Source organism: Artemia franciscana, chromosome 8 (assembly GCF_032884065.1).
Source record: "Artemia franciscana chromosome 8, ASM3288406v1, whole genome shotgun sequence".
NCBI classification, from domain to species: Eukaryota; Metazoa; Arthropoda; class Branchiopoda; order Anostraca; family Artemiidae; genus Artemia; species Artemia franciscana.
This window is the reverse complement of record NC_088870.1, coordinates 14,833,329-14,847,659: the sequence shown is the minus strand read 5'-3', so window position 1 is coordinate 14,847,659 and position 14,331 is coordinate 14,833,329. Positions and strand designations below refer to the sequence as shown.

The following is a 14,331-nucleotide window of genomic DNA, read 5'->3' as shown; positions in this document are numbered from 1 at the left end:
ACAATTGGCCAAATCAAAATTTCAAGTTAAGCAATGGATTTAGTTTTAGAACATAGCAAAAATAATCAAATAGCATTTTTTGTGTGGGCTCAAGGGACAGCAACACCACCATTGATTGAGGAGATGTAAATTAATTTTAAGTTTGACTTCACTGTTCATAGTCATTTCTGTTCGTTTTAAGCCTCATTTCTTCATTAACAGTATTTTCTGTTCGTCTTATATGAGCTTATTTATGCTGGTTTTAAGTTTTAAATTTTCTGTTTACTTTTCATTTAAAAACCTCATTTAAAAAATCATAATTATAAAGAAGATCAACAAAGGAAAGTTTTTGGGGCAATGTAGAAGACGGATGGAATAAATCTAGGAAAGTGATTTATGAAGCAACAAATGATGTCACATAGTGGAAAGTTAGAAATGCAGCTAAGGATATTAGTGAAAACGCTTTAAGTTTGGTAGAAAAGACGAGGGGCTTGTACAAGAAGTATTTGAGGGCTCGATCATAAGAAAATAAGAGGAAAGTAAGGAAAGTAGAGAGAGCATTACAACATGAATTCAGGAGGTATGAAGTGGAGAGCATGGATAAAATTGTTGAACATTTATGAGATGAATTTATGATTAGTGGTAACGAAAGAGTTAAAGAGAGATGAACAGAACATTCTGAAAACGTGCTAAACCGTCATAAAGTTACAGGAAAAAATGTAAAAAAGTAAAAAGGTTTGTGACACTTCGGAAAGGAAGGAAGAGTTATTTTGTGAGAAAGAATTAGAGACAGTACTAAAATAGTAAAGAAAAATAAAGCCCCAGGTGCTGATGGTGTAGTAAAGGAGTTTTTAAAATCCTATCCTTAAACGACATACCAGATAAATACATTAAAATGATTAGTGCTATGTACGAGAATCTGCAGTAGTTAAGGTAGAGAATGCGGTTAGTAGCTCATTTCATATTGAATCAGCAGTTACGTAGGGTGGCGTTCTATCTCCACTTATATGGAGTTTGTCCAAAAGAACACGGCAAAGGCCATGGGAGAGCATGGAATCGAATGTGAAAATAAAACTCTCCTAGATTTAGATTATGCTGACTATTTGAGGGTCCTACATGAAAATACTAACAAAATGAATGATTTTTTGGATGTTTTTAAAGTTAAAGGGACAAGAAATGGCTAAAAAATAAACGTCAGGAAGACTAAGTCGTTTAGACTGAGAATAAGTGAAGGTCAAGAGGTTGTGTTGGGTCACAAGAAGATCCGTGAAGTATAGGGTTTCACTTACCAAGGTACTATTATAACTAAACACGGCGAATGTAGTGAAGATATTAAAAGTAGAACAGCCGAAGCCCAAGGTGTTTTTCACAGTTGATAAAAGTTTGGAAGAATAAGAGGATAACTCCTATTCCAAAGATCGAAACAAGAATAGAATATTGAAAGCTACAGTGATGATGGTGGTCAAGTATGGTTCTGAAATAAGGGCGGTTGGAAATATGAAGGGAGATCTAACAGATGTTTTCCAGAACAATTGTCTACGAATTGTTCTGGGTACCCGGCTGACTTACCGCAAAAAGTAAGCTGTACGAAAACTGCGGTTCTATCCCACTTTCTATGGCTATAATGAGAGAAAGATTGAGAGGGCTAGGACACTTTTGCGGCTGAAAAATGACAGATTACCAAAGATCGTCCTTTTATTCCAACCATCTAAGACCAAACGAAAAGTAGCTCGTCTCCAAATTGGGTAGACAGGTTAAGTCCTAAGGAAAAATTTGAGGCAAATCACAACTTCTTATCAGGGTGTAAAGAGGGAGGATTTAAATAGATTAGAATATAAGAGGAGCGTGCGTAGCTGTGTTGGCCTCAGGCGGCGTGGTGCTCCAGTGAGTTGTTAGCAGTAGTAGTAGTAGTAGCGATGGCAACTCAAACTTTATGTGAATTTTTTTTTAACAAATATTTTCATTCCATCCAACCAATGAGCACAAGCTCTACCAATTGGCTCCATCCCTTTTCCCATGCCTTTTTTGGTTTTAAAATAATTTCAGAAATTTCACTTTTACTCAAGACACGTTTTCCTCTATTCCGATTAACGATAATTGTCAGCTATGGTAGTTTAACATTAAAACTGGTTTTGGCGTATCCTGGATACCTATTAAAATCTTCCTTAGGCTAAAGTTGTTTATTGATAAAAGTCCACTTTTGGGTTTCAACTCTCTAGGGAGATGTATACTGCGCAACATGTCTTTTAAATAAATGTGGTTGAGTTGTTGCTATTCTTGATTTACTAAATTCATGACTTCCAAGTAATTGCCAAACTATGGATCTAATTCGTTGCTGTTTTTGTTCACATTTCAAGGATGAAGATAATATTATTTAAACAAAATATGTATTCAAATTGTTTTTTATGAAACGCATCCAACTAAAACATAACTTTACCTCTTAAAATGTAATCAGTCAAAAGATTTGGAACGTTTGGACTATCTTCATTCATTGCTTGCAAAACTGAAAATAAAAACAACTGATTAATCAATAAATTACCAATAATAACAATTATTCTATCCTAGCAATAATACAATAATGTGCCACCTTTACCTTCATAATTAAGTAATTGTCTGATGTTTAGCTATAGTTTGGCACAAACTATGTAAATTGTACAAAACTGAAAATAAAAACAACTGAATAGTAAATAAATTATCAATAATAACAATTATTCTGTCATAACAATAATAAAATAATGTGCCACTTTCTTTACCCCCATAATTATGTAATTGTCTGATGTTTAGCTATAGTTTGGCACAAACTATGTAAATTGGGCAAAACTGAGAATAAAAACGACTGATTAATCAATAAACTACCAATAATAACAATTATTATATCCTAACAATAATAAAATAATTTGCCACGTTCTTTACCCCCATGATTATGTAATTGTCTGATGTTTAGCTATAGTTTCAAACAAACTATGTAAATTGTGCAAAACTGAAAATAAAAACAACTGATTAGTAAATAAATTATCAATAATAACAATTATTCTGTCATAACAATAATAAAATAATGTGCCACCTTCTTTACCCCCATAATTATGTAATTGTTTGATGTTTAGCTATAGTTTGACACAAACTATGTAAATTGTGCAAAGCTGAGAATAAAAACAACTGATTAATTTAATAAATTACCAATGATAACAATTATTATATCCTAACAATAATAAAATAATTTGCCACCTTCTTTACCCTCATGATTATGTAATTGTCCGATGTTTAGCTATAGTTTGGCACAAACTATGTAAATTGTGTAACTTGTAGGCGTTTGAATAGACTAACTTGTTCTGTTGGAATAGACTATTGCCAACAGAAAATTATTTATTTTTGAAAACGATTTCAGCGCCACACAGCGCCTCAGATGCATTCTTTTCCTCCTGCTTCTTCATCACCTTGAGGAATGTCAATTTTTTTAAATCAAACTTCAGACTTTTCAGCGAGTACTAAAATTTTCCTTTAATAATTCTAATTCTAAAGTTTTTAGATATGAGATTTATCTGTAGCGCTGTGACACGCATTGACAATGAAAAAAAAAGAAACTAATGCCAATTAATCCGCACGGCACTCCCGAGCTGTAATGCGGTCAGTAGATCAGTTTTTCTTAGTCAAAATTGGTTTGAAATTTAATAAATGACTAATAAATGAAATCAAGAGTCGTTAAATGTAAGCAGTTCGCAAAATAATTAGTAATTCAACGATTTAAACAGATATTATAATTTTTATAATTATTCATTTATTGCCCGTCAAAAAGGATACAATAGACGAGCAATCACTAAAGATAACAAAAAGAAAAAAAGACACAAACACGCATTGAAAATTCAAATACACGATAAAAAAACTCTTTATTACATACATTGCATTAATACGAATAAACTATTACAAAGAAACTGACGACCATGGGTGATGATGAAAACGGGATGAAGATTTATTAATACTAATATTTGGATCTGTGAATTTATACATACGAATATTTCTACGGTTTCTTGTCCAAGAGGGCAAATGTAAAATTAGACATTAAAGCACCTCTTTGAACAACAAATCTTTTTTTCCCTTTAGGTCATTGACATTATTTTTCCTAAATCAGGATCAAAATTATCTTTGAATTTTTATTTTAAATTCTTATAGTAAAATTAGTAAGTAGTCTATCATAGATCTAAAGGTTTAAATATTTTGCCTTCACATCCATGATCCTTTATCAACGGGAACAAACAAGAAGAAAGAAGAAAAAACAGGACAACTTACACAAATTCAAACAAATACATTTACAGAAAAGAAAAGAAATATCAATAACACAGAAACAAAGAAAAACCCACATCTTAATAAGACGTGATTAGTAAGAGGATAGGATTTAAGTCAGTAATGTGTTCTGTTCATTTTTATATTCTTTTTTTCATACATATAGGCTTCCCAGTGTAAATCCGAAAAGTTCAGACCTTTATTATCACTAATTAAAAAAACAGCTTTTTCTTATTTTTACACAGTCTCCTATTCCAACATTACACACATTTTTCTATTATTGTCATTTCATTTTGATTATAAACGGACATGCAGAATGACCGAGGAAATTAAATACTAGATATTATTAACTAGATTACCAGATTATTATTTACCATATTGAATAAAAAAAACAAATGTTTTCAACTGACAGTAAAATGTAACATTAAAACTTAAAACGAGCAGAAATTATTACGTATATGAGGGGGTTCGCCCCCTAGTCAATACCTTGCTCTTTACGCCAAAGTTCGAATTTTGTTAAAATTCTTTAAGAATGGCCCCTGAACCACAAAGGTCGTGTAGTTAGAATAAATAGCCCGTTTGAAAGTACTAAAAACAACCTTAGCATAAAGGGCGAGGTATGGAGCTAGGGGGCGAACCCCTCATATACGTAGTAATTTCTGTTCGTTTTGAGTTTTAATGTTGCTCCTTACTTTCAATTGAAAAAACTTCGTTTTGGTCTTTTTTATTGTTTTTAATACTTGGTAAATGACAGCTTATGCTTACTTACGACACGACTGCCTGTCCATGGATTATTCTTTATGGTTGATTGTGTATGGCTATGCTGTTTGACCTATGTAATTGTATGGATGAGTAGGGTTAAGACCTCAGTCTTCCTCTCTCCTTATGTCTTTTTTTTGTAGTGTATGTTTATTTCTGTGTCTGTGCTGTTCCATTGGTGATTTCTTTTTTCATTATAAAGTAAACACGTTGATTTTTAATATCCCATGTTGACATTGAGATTCTAATGTAAAATAATGTTCCTAATCCTAAATACTTAGTATCTTATATGAGTTGTTGACTGAAAGCTGGAAGTACGAATATGAGAATCATCTTATATCAAGCTCTCAGAATCACCAAGTATTCACTGAGAAAAAAAAAAATATTCGGATAATGATTGGTTTCCCCGAGATCCAGCAAAGGGATTTTTTTTTACTTAAACTATGGTTACCTATGTTAAACTATGGTTACCAGACAACAGTTTGCAAAACGAACCAAAAACTTGTTAACATTTTACTGTCCCTGTGAAAAATGCTATTTTACGACAAGCATACAAGTATGACTGGCATCGAAAAGTTTTAATACTTTATTATATATTTCTCTAAGAGAATAGTCTAACCTTGCAAAGAAAATACAAAATATTTCTTATTTTTCCCAAATTTTGACATAATTTTGAACTTATTTTCAACCCCCAAAATATCGAAGCAATTTAAAATGTAATTTGGTATATGGAGAAAGCTGAATGCTTAAGGTCCATTCACGACGAGATTTTACCAATACTGAGATTTAGCGAGCGCAAATTTGAGACAATCAGAATTTTTCTTAGAACTTTTCAACCAACCTGAGAATTCTATGGAAAATCTGATCGGTTTACTATCTTTAGCTATGGAATGATAACAAAACAGTTGGCTTGTGTTCACACATAAAAAGGCAGAAGGGCAGAAAAATAAACTGTCACAAGTGAACATAAACCTTATTTTGATTTTATACGAACATTAACACTTTGCCGTTAAGAATTTCAATGCTACAATACTACCCTCATAAATGGGACACAAAAATCCTTCTTTTTATTGTCCTCAAAACATCCAAGAGCATGAGTTTTTAATATAAACTAAGATATAAGAAAAAGACTTTTCAGCCAATTTTTTGTAGCCTTCATATTATTAAGTACTTTGTACCTGTATGTTATAATTAAATGATACCTACTATTGATGAGAATCTGAAGACTTTTATTGTCTGGTGCTCCGCTCGCAGGCTGATATGGTATCACTGTTGTCACAAACTGAAAAAAAAAGAAATGAAAAAAAAGTTTCACTCGATCACTCTTGGGATCACCCCAGAAGAAAGAACTGGCAACAGTATTATGGTTTATTTTACATATAGTGCTTGTAATTGTGAAATTTAAGGAACTTTTTCTGGAAGAGGGGATTCATGCAGGTGCATTAGCCCGGAGTAATTTCCATTTCCCGCGGAGGGGCAAGGAAACTCCCGGCCTGATTCTAAAACAGTCAGAAATTAAATAAAACACGTTTTTTAACATAAAGTAAAGAGCAACATTAAAACTTAGAACGAAAAAAATATATACCATACATGAGGGGTTACCCCTTCCTCAATCCCTCAGTTTTTACACTAAAGTTTGACTTTTTTTTCTGTCTCAATCCTTTAAGAACTACTGCTGAAATACAAGGGCCGTTTATCCAGAATAAGAGGCTTTCCTAAAGCGCCAAAAACCTTCACCATAATGATCGAGGGATTGAGGAGGGAACAAATCCTCTCATATACAGATTGATTTTGTCTCGTTTAAATTTAATCTCGTTTTCAATATAAAGTTTTTTTTTTTATCTGTTCTCAGGAAGCATATAAGTCTGATTTTCACGACCCACCCTTTTTGATGAACTGCACTTCGCTGAAACAAATTTATGTAACGACATTATCCAAATAGATTTTACACCCAATAGTCCGTTCAGATGCAAGTAGAACACTCAAAAACTGATGGGTACCATTGGAAAACAAGATCGGTTCGGGGCTAGGAATTTTTTCTAGTTTCCTTATAGTATCAATCGGTTTGGGGCTAGGAATTTTTCTAGTTTCCTTTTAGTACCCATCAGCTTGGGGCTCAGAATTTTTTCTAGCTTCCTTATAGTACCGATCTGTTTGGGGCTAGGAATTGTTTCTAGTTGCCTTATAGTACTGATCAGTTTGGGGCTTGGTATTTTTTCTAGTTTCCTTTTACTACCGATCGGTTTGGGACTAGGAATTTTTTCTTGTCAAACAGTTCGTGGTAACGAACTGTAGTAAGGAGCAACCCGGCTCAATGGCAACCGAAACTCTAAAAAATGGAATTTTGATACCAATATTTACATCAAAAGAATCGCATTTTAATGCTGATTTTAAATATATAAGTTTCATCAAGATCAGTTATACCCATCAAAAGTTACGAGCCTGAGAAAATTTACCTCATTTTAGAAAATAGGGGGAAACACCCCCTAAAAGTCATACAATCTTAACGAAAATCATACTGTCAGATCCAGTGTATCAGAGAACCTTATTGTAGAAGTTTCAAGCTCATATCTACAAAAATGTGGAATTTCACATTTTTTGCCAGAAGACAGATCACGGATGCGTGTTTATTTGTTTTTTTGTTTGTTTTGCTTTTTTCCCAGGGGTGATCGTATCGACTGATTAGTCCTAGAATGTCGCAAGAGGGCTCATTCTAACGGAAATTAAAAGTTCTAGTGCCCTTTTTTAGTTACCAAAAACATTGGAGGGCACCTAGGCCCCCTCCCACGCTCATTTTTCCCCAAAGGTCAGCGGATCAAAATTCTGAGATAGCCCTTTTATTCACCATAGTCGAAAAACCTAATAACTATGTCTTTAGGGACGATTTACTCCCCCGCAATCCCCGTGGGAGGGACTGCAAGTTACAAACTTTGACCTGTGTTTACATATAGTAATGGTTACTAGGAAGTGTACAGACGTTTTCAGGGTTTTATTTGGTTTAGGGGGGAGAGTTGAGGGGGGGTTACGTGGGAGGATATTTCCATGGAGGAACTTCTCATGAGGGAAGAGAATTTAAATGGGGGCACAGGATTTTTTAGCATTATTTGAAAAAACAATGAAAAAATAAATCTGAAAAGTTTTTTTTTCTACTGAAAGTACGGAGCAGCATTAAAACTTAAAATGAACAAAACTTATTACGCATATGAGGGGTTTACCTCCTCGTTATACCTCACTCTTTACGCTAAAGTATTTTTAATAATTTCAGCTATTTATTCTACGGCCTTTGTGATTCAGAGGTCATTCTGAAGGAATTGGGACAAAATCTAAGCTTTAGTGTAAATAGCGAGGTATCGACGAGGGTTGAAACCCCTCATATCCGCAATAAAAACATACGAATATAGAAGTTCGTTACGTAAGTTAATTCGTAAGTTACGTATATTTTTTACCAATGAAAACGTTTGTAAAAAATTAAAAGTTCTAGTTGCTTTTTTAAGTAACCAAAAACCTGGAGGGCAACTAGGCCTCCTCCCTCGCTCCTTTTTTATCAAAATCGTCCGATTAATTGCAATTAATTAATATGCAAATTTTGTTTTAATTATTTATTTGCGGAGAGCCAGGATCAAAACATGCATTAATTAAAAAAAGTCCAGAAATTAAATAAAAAAACAAGTTTTTTTAAATGAAAGTAATAGCAACATTAAAACTTAAAACTAACAGAAATTACTCCGTATATGAAAGGGGCTTTTCCTCCTCAACGCCCCGTTTTTTACGCTAAAGTTTCTTACTGTTTTAAAAATAGAATTAAGAGAAAGAGTCAAACTTTAGCGTAAAGAGCGAGGCGTTGAGGACGAAAAGCACATTTCATATACGGAGTAATTTCTGTTTGTTTTAAGTTTTAATGTTGCTCCTTACTTTCCCTAATTTCCTTATAGTATCGATCGGTTTTTCGTATTCCGTCGAGCAAAAATGAGCAAGCATTTTTAAAAGTGGAAAGCATGTCACTTGCTAAGGACGCGAAAGTTCATGATTTGATGGTTCTTGTTCAGAACCACCAGTTTTTGTACGGTACGCGTCATGCTCTATATAAAACGAACAAGAGAAAGGAGGATACCTGACAAAAACGTACAAGTTATCTGTGTTTTTCGGCAAAATCTTGCCCCTATCCTTTGAGCACTTTTTCTTTCGCACCGATCTGTTTTTTTCATCGATTTTCCATGGTGTTTGAACCAAACATGAAATTTTTTTTTCACATTCAGTCGTAGGAATTTACATTTACATATTGTATGCAATCTCTGGCTTCACTTGAGACTAACAACTGTAAACGTTGAATGGAATAATATAGTTAATTTGTTCACAATTCGGATTTCGGATCTTCAATTTCGGATGGTTGGAACTAAAATCTTAAGCTTAACCTTAATGCTGAATTCCTAAGAAAAATAACAATAAATGTACATAAAGTGCACTGTGTATTCTAAAAAGTAGTTTTGCATAATACATCACTCCAATTAGATGAATTTATATCAATATGTTAAGGGCTTAAATGAAACATTGATTAGCATCCTCGATCTCTTGCAACTATGACTCATAGTTATTTCACAAGAAATACACTTTTCTTCCTTTCAATTTTAGACAATCGTTCTAAACGTAATGTTTCCGTACGACAGGGCGCAATAAATTTAAAGTCAACTGCGATAAAGATTTCTTTATTGATATGACACCTATAAAGGCAACGACTAGTCTTGTGTTACCAAATAAGTATCAACTAAACATAATACGATTACCATGTCCGATAAATAACTGCTATTTCATCCATGTGTAGCGGCACAAAGATTTCAAAGAATATAAGAAAACCAGTCACTAAAGAAATACGGTTTTAGGCAAAACGAATTCTTGAAAATTATTTTCATGGTATAATCCATCCGTAGATAAAAATCATATTTCGACTTGGGAAATTTACTTTGGATCAAGATTTTAAGATCGTCGTACCTACAACTAAAGGGCATTTCTTTGATGAGTTATCATGAGTGACGTCAATACACAAAATTGTAGGGGGGGGGGGGGTATGCGTCTTTTTCAAAGCATAGTGGCAAGGATCAGGTTATTTATTTATGATTTTTCTAATGGAAATATCCGGAAAATAAACACATTTTTCAATGAAAAATACGTCTTTCGAAATCAAGGAGAGTGAGCGAATGACACAACCCCATAACCCAAAATTGATGCCCCTGGTTATGTTTTAGACATAAACGATATACTATCCACTGCTGGCGTTTTTTCACGGAAATAACGACCCATTCTCAATGAGATTTGACTGACATACGAGTTTTGCTGACGCTATGTTCGGCTAATCAGAGTTTTTCAGCCAATCAGAAGATTTCATCATACCTGACTGGCTCAAATCATCTCTAGTAAAATCCCGGTAACGGCAAAATCTCATTGTGAACGGGCCTTTAAACGACAATCCTGAGCTCAATGCGCTGAATCGACTGACTCTTTTCGTTTTATCCTATCTTATTTGGTTCTTGGTTCTTCTAGTCCTACTGTCGCGTGTTATTTGGTTTGAAACGGGGGTCCATGGTGTGACAGTGTAAGCTCTGCCACAGTCGACCCAGCCCAAACTGGGTACCTGGAGAAATCTAGGGGAAAAACACGGGAAGCGTCGGATGAATTGCCGCCAGCCACGCATCGCACTTTGGGCTGAAAGCATTGAATCAGATGATCGGCACTTGCACAACTTAGACTACTGGTTAGCATGCGAAAAGGTTTTACAAGTTTAAATTATTTGGTCCTTAAGATGCTTCGAAGTTTCTAATATTTCGTAAATGCGTCACATCTTCTTTCCTCACTTTTAGAAATAGTTCTAGTATCGCATTTTCCTCAGTAGCGTAGTTTCGTCAAAATCCTGGGAGGAGGGGGAGGGCAAAGTCGGAGAAAATTCTCCTAAAGCAAGTGGAAATTACACTGAATATATAGTACCATAAACTTAAAATACCATATTAAAGTAAACTTAAAGATAATTGACTAGTTTCTGTGGACGCTTGAATTATACAGCTTATCTTAGTTTTGACAAGATTTTTGAAGAAACAATATTTCAACTGGAGGAGCAAACTTGCAAAGTGGGAGGGGGGAAGATCTGGGAGGGCCAGTTGCCCCCTGCTCCATAGAGAATAACTCACCTGATTTTCAAATCAATAGTCTTTTAACCATATCCATGATGCCTGTGAAACCGTAATTTACGAAAAACACTACAAGTTAACAAGAGTGTAAAAGAAAGAAAGAAAGAAAGAAAGAAAAAAAAATCCAACTGTACTATTGTACTGCCAGCATTGCCAGAAAACTTTCCAAAAAGAGTGCCTAAAAAAAGCTTGAATTTCTATTTTCACCCTCCAGAAGAAATGTAAAAATGAAAGATACGCTCTTTCAGACACGATTATGCACTCCGAATTTCGAAATGACAAATGAAGTTGAGAGAACAAGTAACAAAAGGATATTAGGTGAAGTTTAGCTGAAAATAGGAAAAAATAACTTGCCTTAGTATTAAATTCATTTTTTCCTGTCTTAGACTTGGGCACGGGTTTATTTTTCTCTAGATTGACTTGTCTTCGTTTATTTTGCACAGAGAGGAGGAGTGAAATGAATGTGTTTTTAAGTTCTTTGGAAAATTCTAACTCGTCGCGATACGCTAATTCAGCAATCAAAACTTCAGAAAAATCTTGGATTGTCTTTTCAAGAACTTGTACAACTTCTTTGATATGAAAAAGTTGCAAATTTTCAAGATCTGAAAGAAAAATAAATTCAAGGTTATTTTCACTTTCGAACACAGACAGCATGGAAAACGTTAAAATTTAGTTCTGTAGGAAAAAGAAAAGCATTCAGCGCCATCTAAGAATGTTATGTTGCCTATTGCGATGGCGTTGATTTTCTCAAATTATTTTTCTACTCAACAATTAATACTATTCTGTTTCTTTGGCATTAGCAATTTGATTGAACAGAATCAAAACAATAGCGTTGACTTAAATAAACTGTAATTTCAGTAACCTTGAACAAAATTCAGTATGTAGCCTCATTTTTTTTTTCAAAATGGCTCCAATTTTCAAAGCAGTTTGTAGCCAAGGCACCAAAGTTGAAACTGTTTTTATGTCACTAATTACGGGTGTAATGCTGTAATTCAACTAGCGTCCAAAAATAAAACACAGAATGGCGATGGCTTCCAATTCTACAACAATTAATATAGAAGGATCCTTCGGCTCGTGATTACAGACCTCAGGCTAATTTGCCTACGTAGAAGCATACAAAAACGCTTGGTTTTTGGTTTTCACAAACAACGGTATTTAAGAATTTTTGAAGATACTAATCTCAATATGAGGGTAGGGCCTCCTAAGGCAATACACATTACAGAACTTATATTTTTCACAAATAACATCTGATTTCCACTACAGTTTCTTTTCAAGGTGTTATGTGCATATTTCAAGGTGTTATGTGCTTAATTTTTATTTCACAAACATTGATCAATTTTCACCGAAATCAGTTTTTAACGGTTTTTATAATCAATAAGACAAAATGAAGTCACAAAGAAAAAATAAGGCTAAAAAATAAGGTTCTCCCAAATGATATCTAATTTCTGCGTGAGTTTGTATTCAAGGAATTCTGAGGTTCTTGATGACGACACTTTCATTGCAGTACACAATCTATGGAAGTTCAAAGTCAAAATACATCAAGTATTCATTCCGAAAATGTAATTTGATTTCGCCTCACTTGATATTGAGGCGGTTTTGAAGTCATTAACTACAAATGAGGCTAACATGAAATATTAAGCCTTTGAGCCAAGTTCTCAAGAGCTGCGTTTTCATGAAAAGCGCAACTTTAAAAGTGCATTTATTTTGTAGAAAAAACTGTAGACAAATACTAAGAATATTGAAGGTAAGATGTAGAAATACCTTTATGTTTTCTTACAAAAGTGAGTTTCAAACAACTTATGCTGCTTAGCTTCTATTCTGACTACAAAGAAGTAAAGGAATGGTAATTTAAGGGTTGTAGCATACGAGCAATTGAAGAATGAGCATTCAGTGTGGCTCCTTATAGCGTTTTCTCGCGTGCGTTGGGATATTTCAACTCATGTGGACAGGGGCGGATCTAGAGCAAAATCTTGGAGGGGGGTCCAATGTGATAAGGGGGCCAAAAATTGACCAAATTGACAAACTTACTTTAAAAACAGAGTGAAAACAGAAAGAAACAAGGCAAGGGCACCAGAAAAAAACTTGGGGAGAGGGGTGCCCACCGCCCTACACTCTGGATCTGCCAGTGCATGAGGTTTTGCGTGATTAAAGCTTCAAATGTATTTTTGTAGGTTCTACCAAGATGCCTAAATTGCCCACATAAAAAAATGGAGAAAGGGAAAGATTTGATGTCACGACAACCCAAGAAACACGACTAACTGTATTATTTGTTTTTAGTAACCAAGATCTGCTATGGCTTCTACTTCCCTGTCAGAAATTCACCAACAAACCAATCTGCTTAAAAATTTATTGCACTAGCTGCTTTGCCATAAGTCCACTGGGCTGGAAATATTTTTGTTTCAAGAAGTACTCTTTTAAAATTTCCTGTTCCAGTCACTTACACTTCATCTCCTGAAGAATTCCTAACTATTCATGCTGGCTTTCAACTTCTTGGTATTGATTAGCCTATCTTAGCCACTTAGTTGATTACTTCCTTGTGATAAAATGGGACCGTAATTCGAAAGAAAAAAACCCAATAAAACCAGTAATATTTTTCTATTCTTTCGCTTCAATGACAGGTCGGTGAACGCGGTCCGTTCTTTACAAGGTCATTTTGAAAATGGAGCACATCATTCTCACATTTTTGGACCATAATTTTTGGGGAAAATGACGGCATAACTAGCATTCTTGGACACTTGAACGTGACTCTCAAAACATCATTCTCGTGGAATTTTATTTTTGGTAAATGAACATGCATAATTTCTCTTATTTTTCCCATTTATAGATATATTAACTTTGCCTATAGATTTAGCCTCTTGTGTCTGATTAATCCGTGACTAGGCACACATATGGACATCTAAGCAGAAGATGGGATGTCTAGAAGGAATTAATTTATTAGGTGGGCTGAGTTGCTCCAGAAATGTTATTCAGAGGCTCATTAGTCCCCCCCATCAAGGTAAATATAGTCCTAGACTACCTGAAAAAATTTCGCTTTTTTTAAAATCGATATTACTTAGCATTATGAAACAACTGTTGACGACAGATCAGCGAAGAGCAACAGCCAATCAACGAAATCAGCTAACTTTTGCTTATGGCTGAC

The 14,331-nt window shown here is 34.4% G+C and overlaps 1 protein-coding gene across 3 annotated transcripts in view; it reads right to left on the bottom strand.

Moving 5' to 3' along the window:
• Positions 1 to 14,331, bottom strand: part of LOC136030026 (fasciculation and elongation protein zeta-2-like) — an 87,872-nt gene that overhangs the window by 3,533 nt on the left and 70,008 nt on the right. For all 3 annotated transcript variants that reach the window (XM_065708637.1, XM_065708639.1, XM_065708638.1), the window contains exons 4-6: positions 11,547 to 11,794; positions 6,223 to 6,298; positions 2,417 to 2,482 (exon numbers count right to left, since the gene is read on the bottom strand). In XM_065708637.1, coding sequence (XP_065564709.1) covers positions 2,417 to 2,482; positions 6,223 to 6,298; positions 11,547 to 11,794 — 390 coding nt within the window. The remainder of the gene's footprint in view (positions 1 to 2,416; positions 2,483 to 6,222; positions 6,299 to 11,546; positions 11,795 to 14,331) is intronic.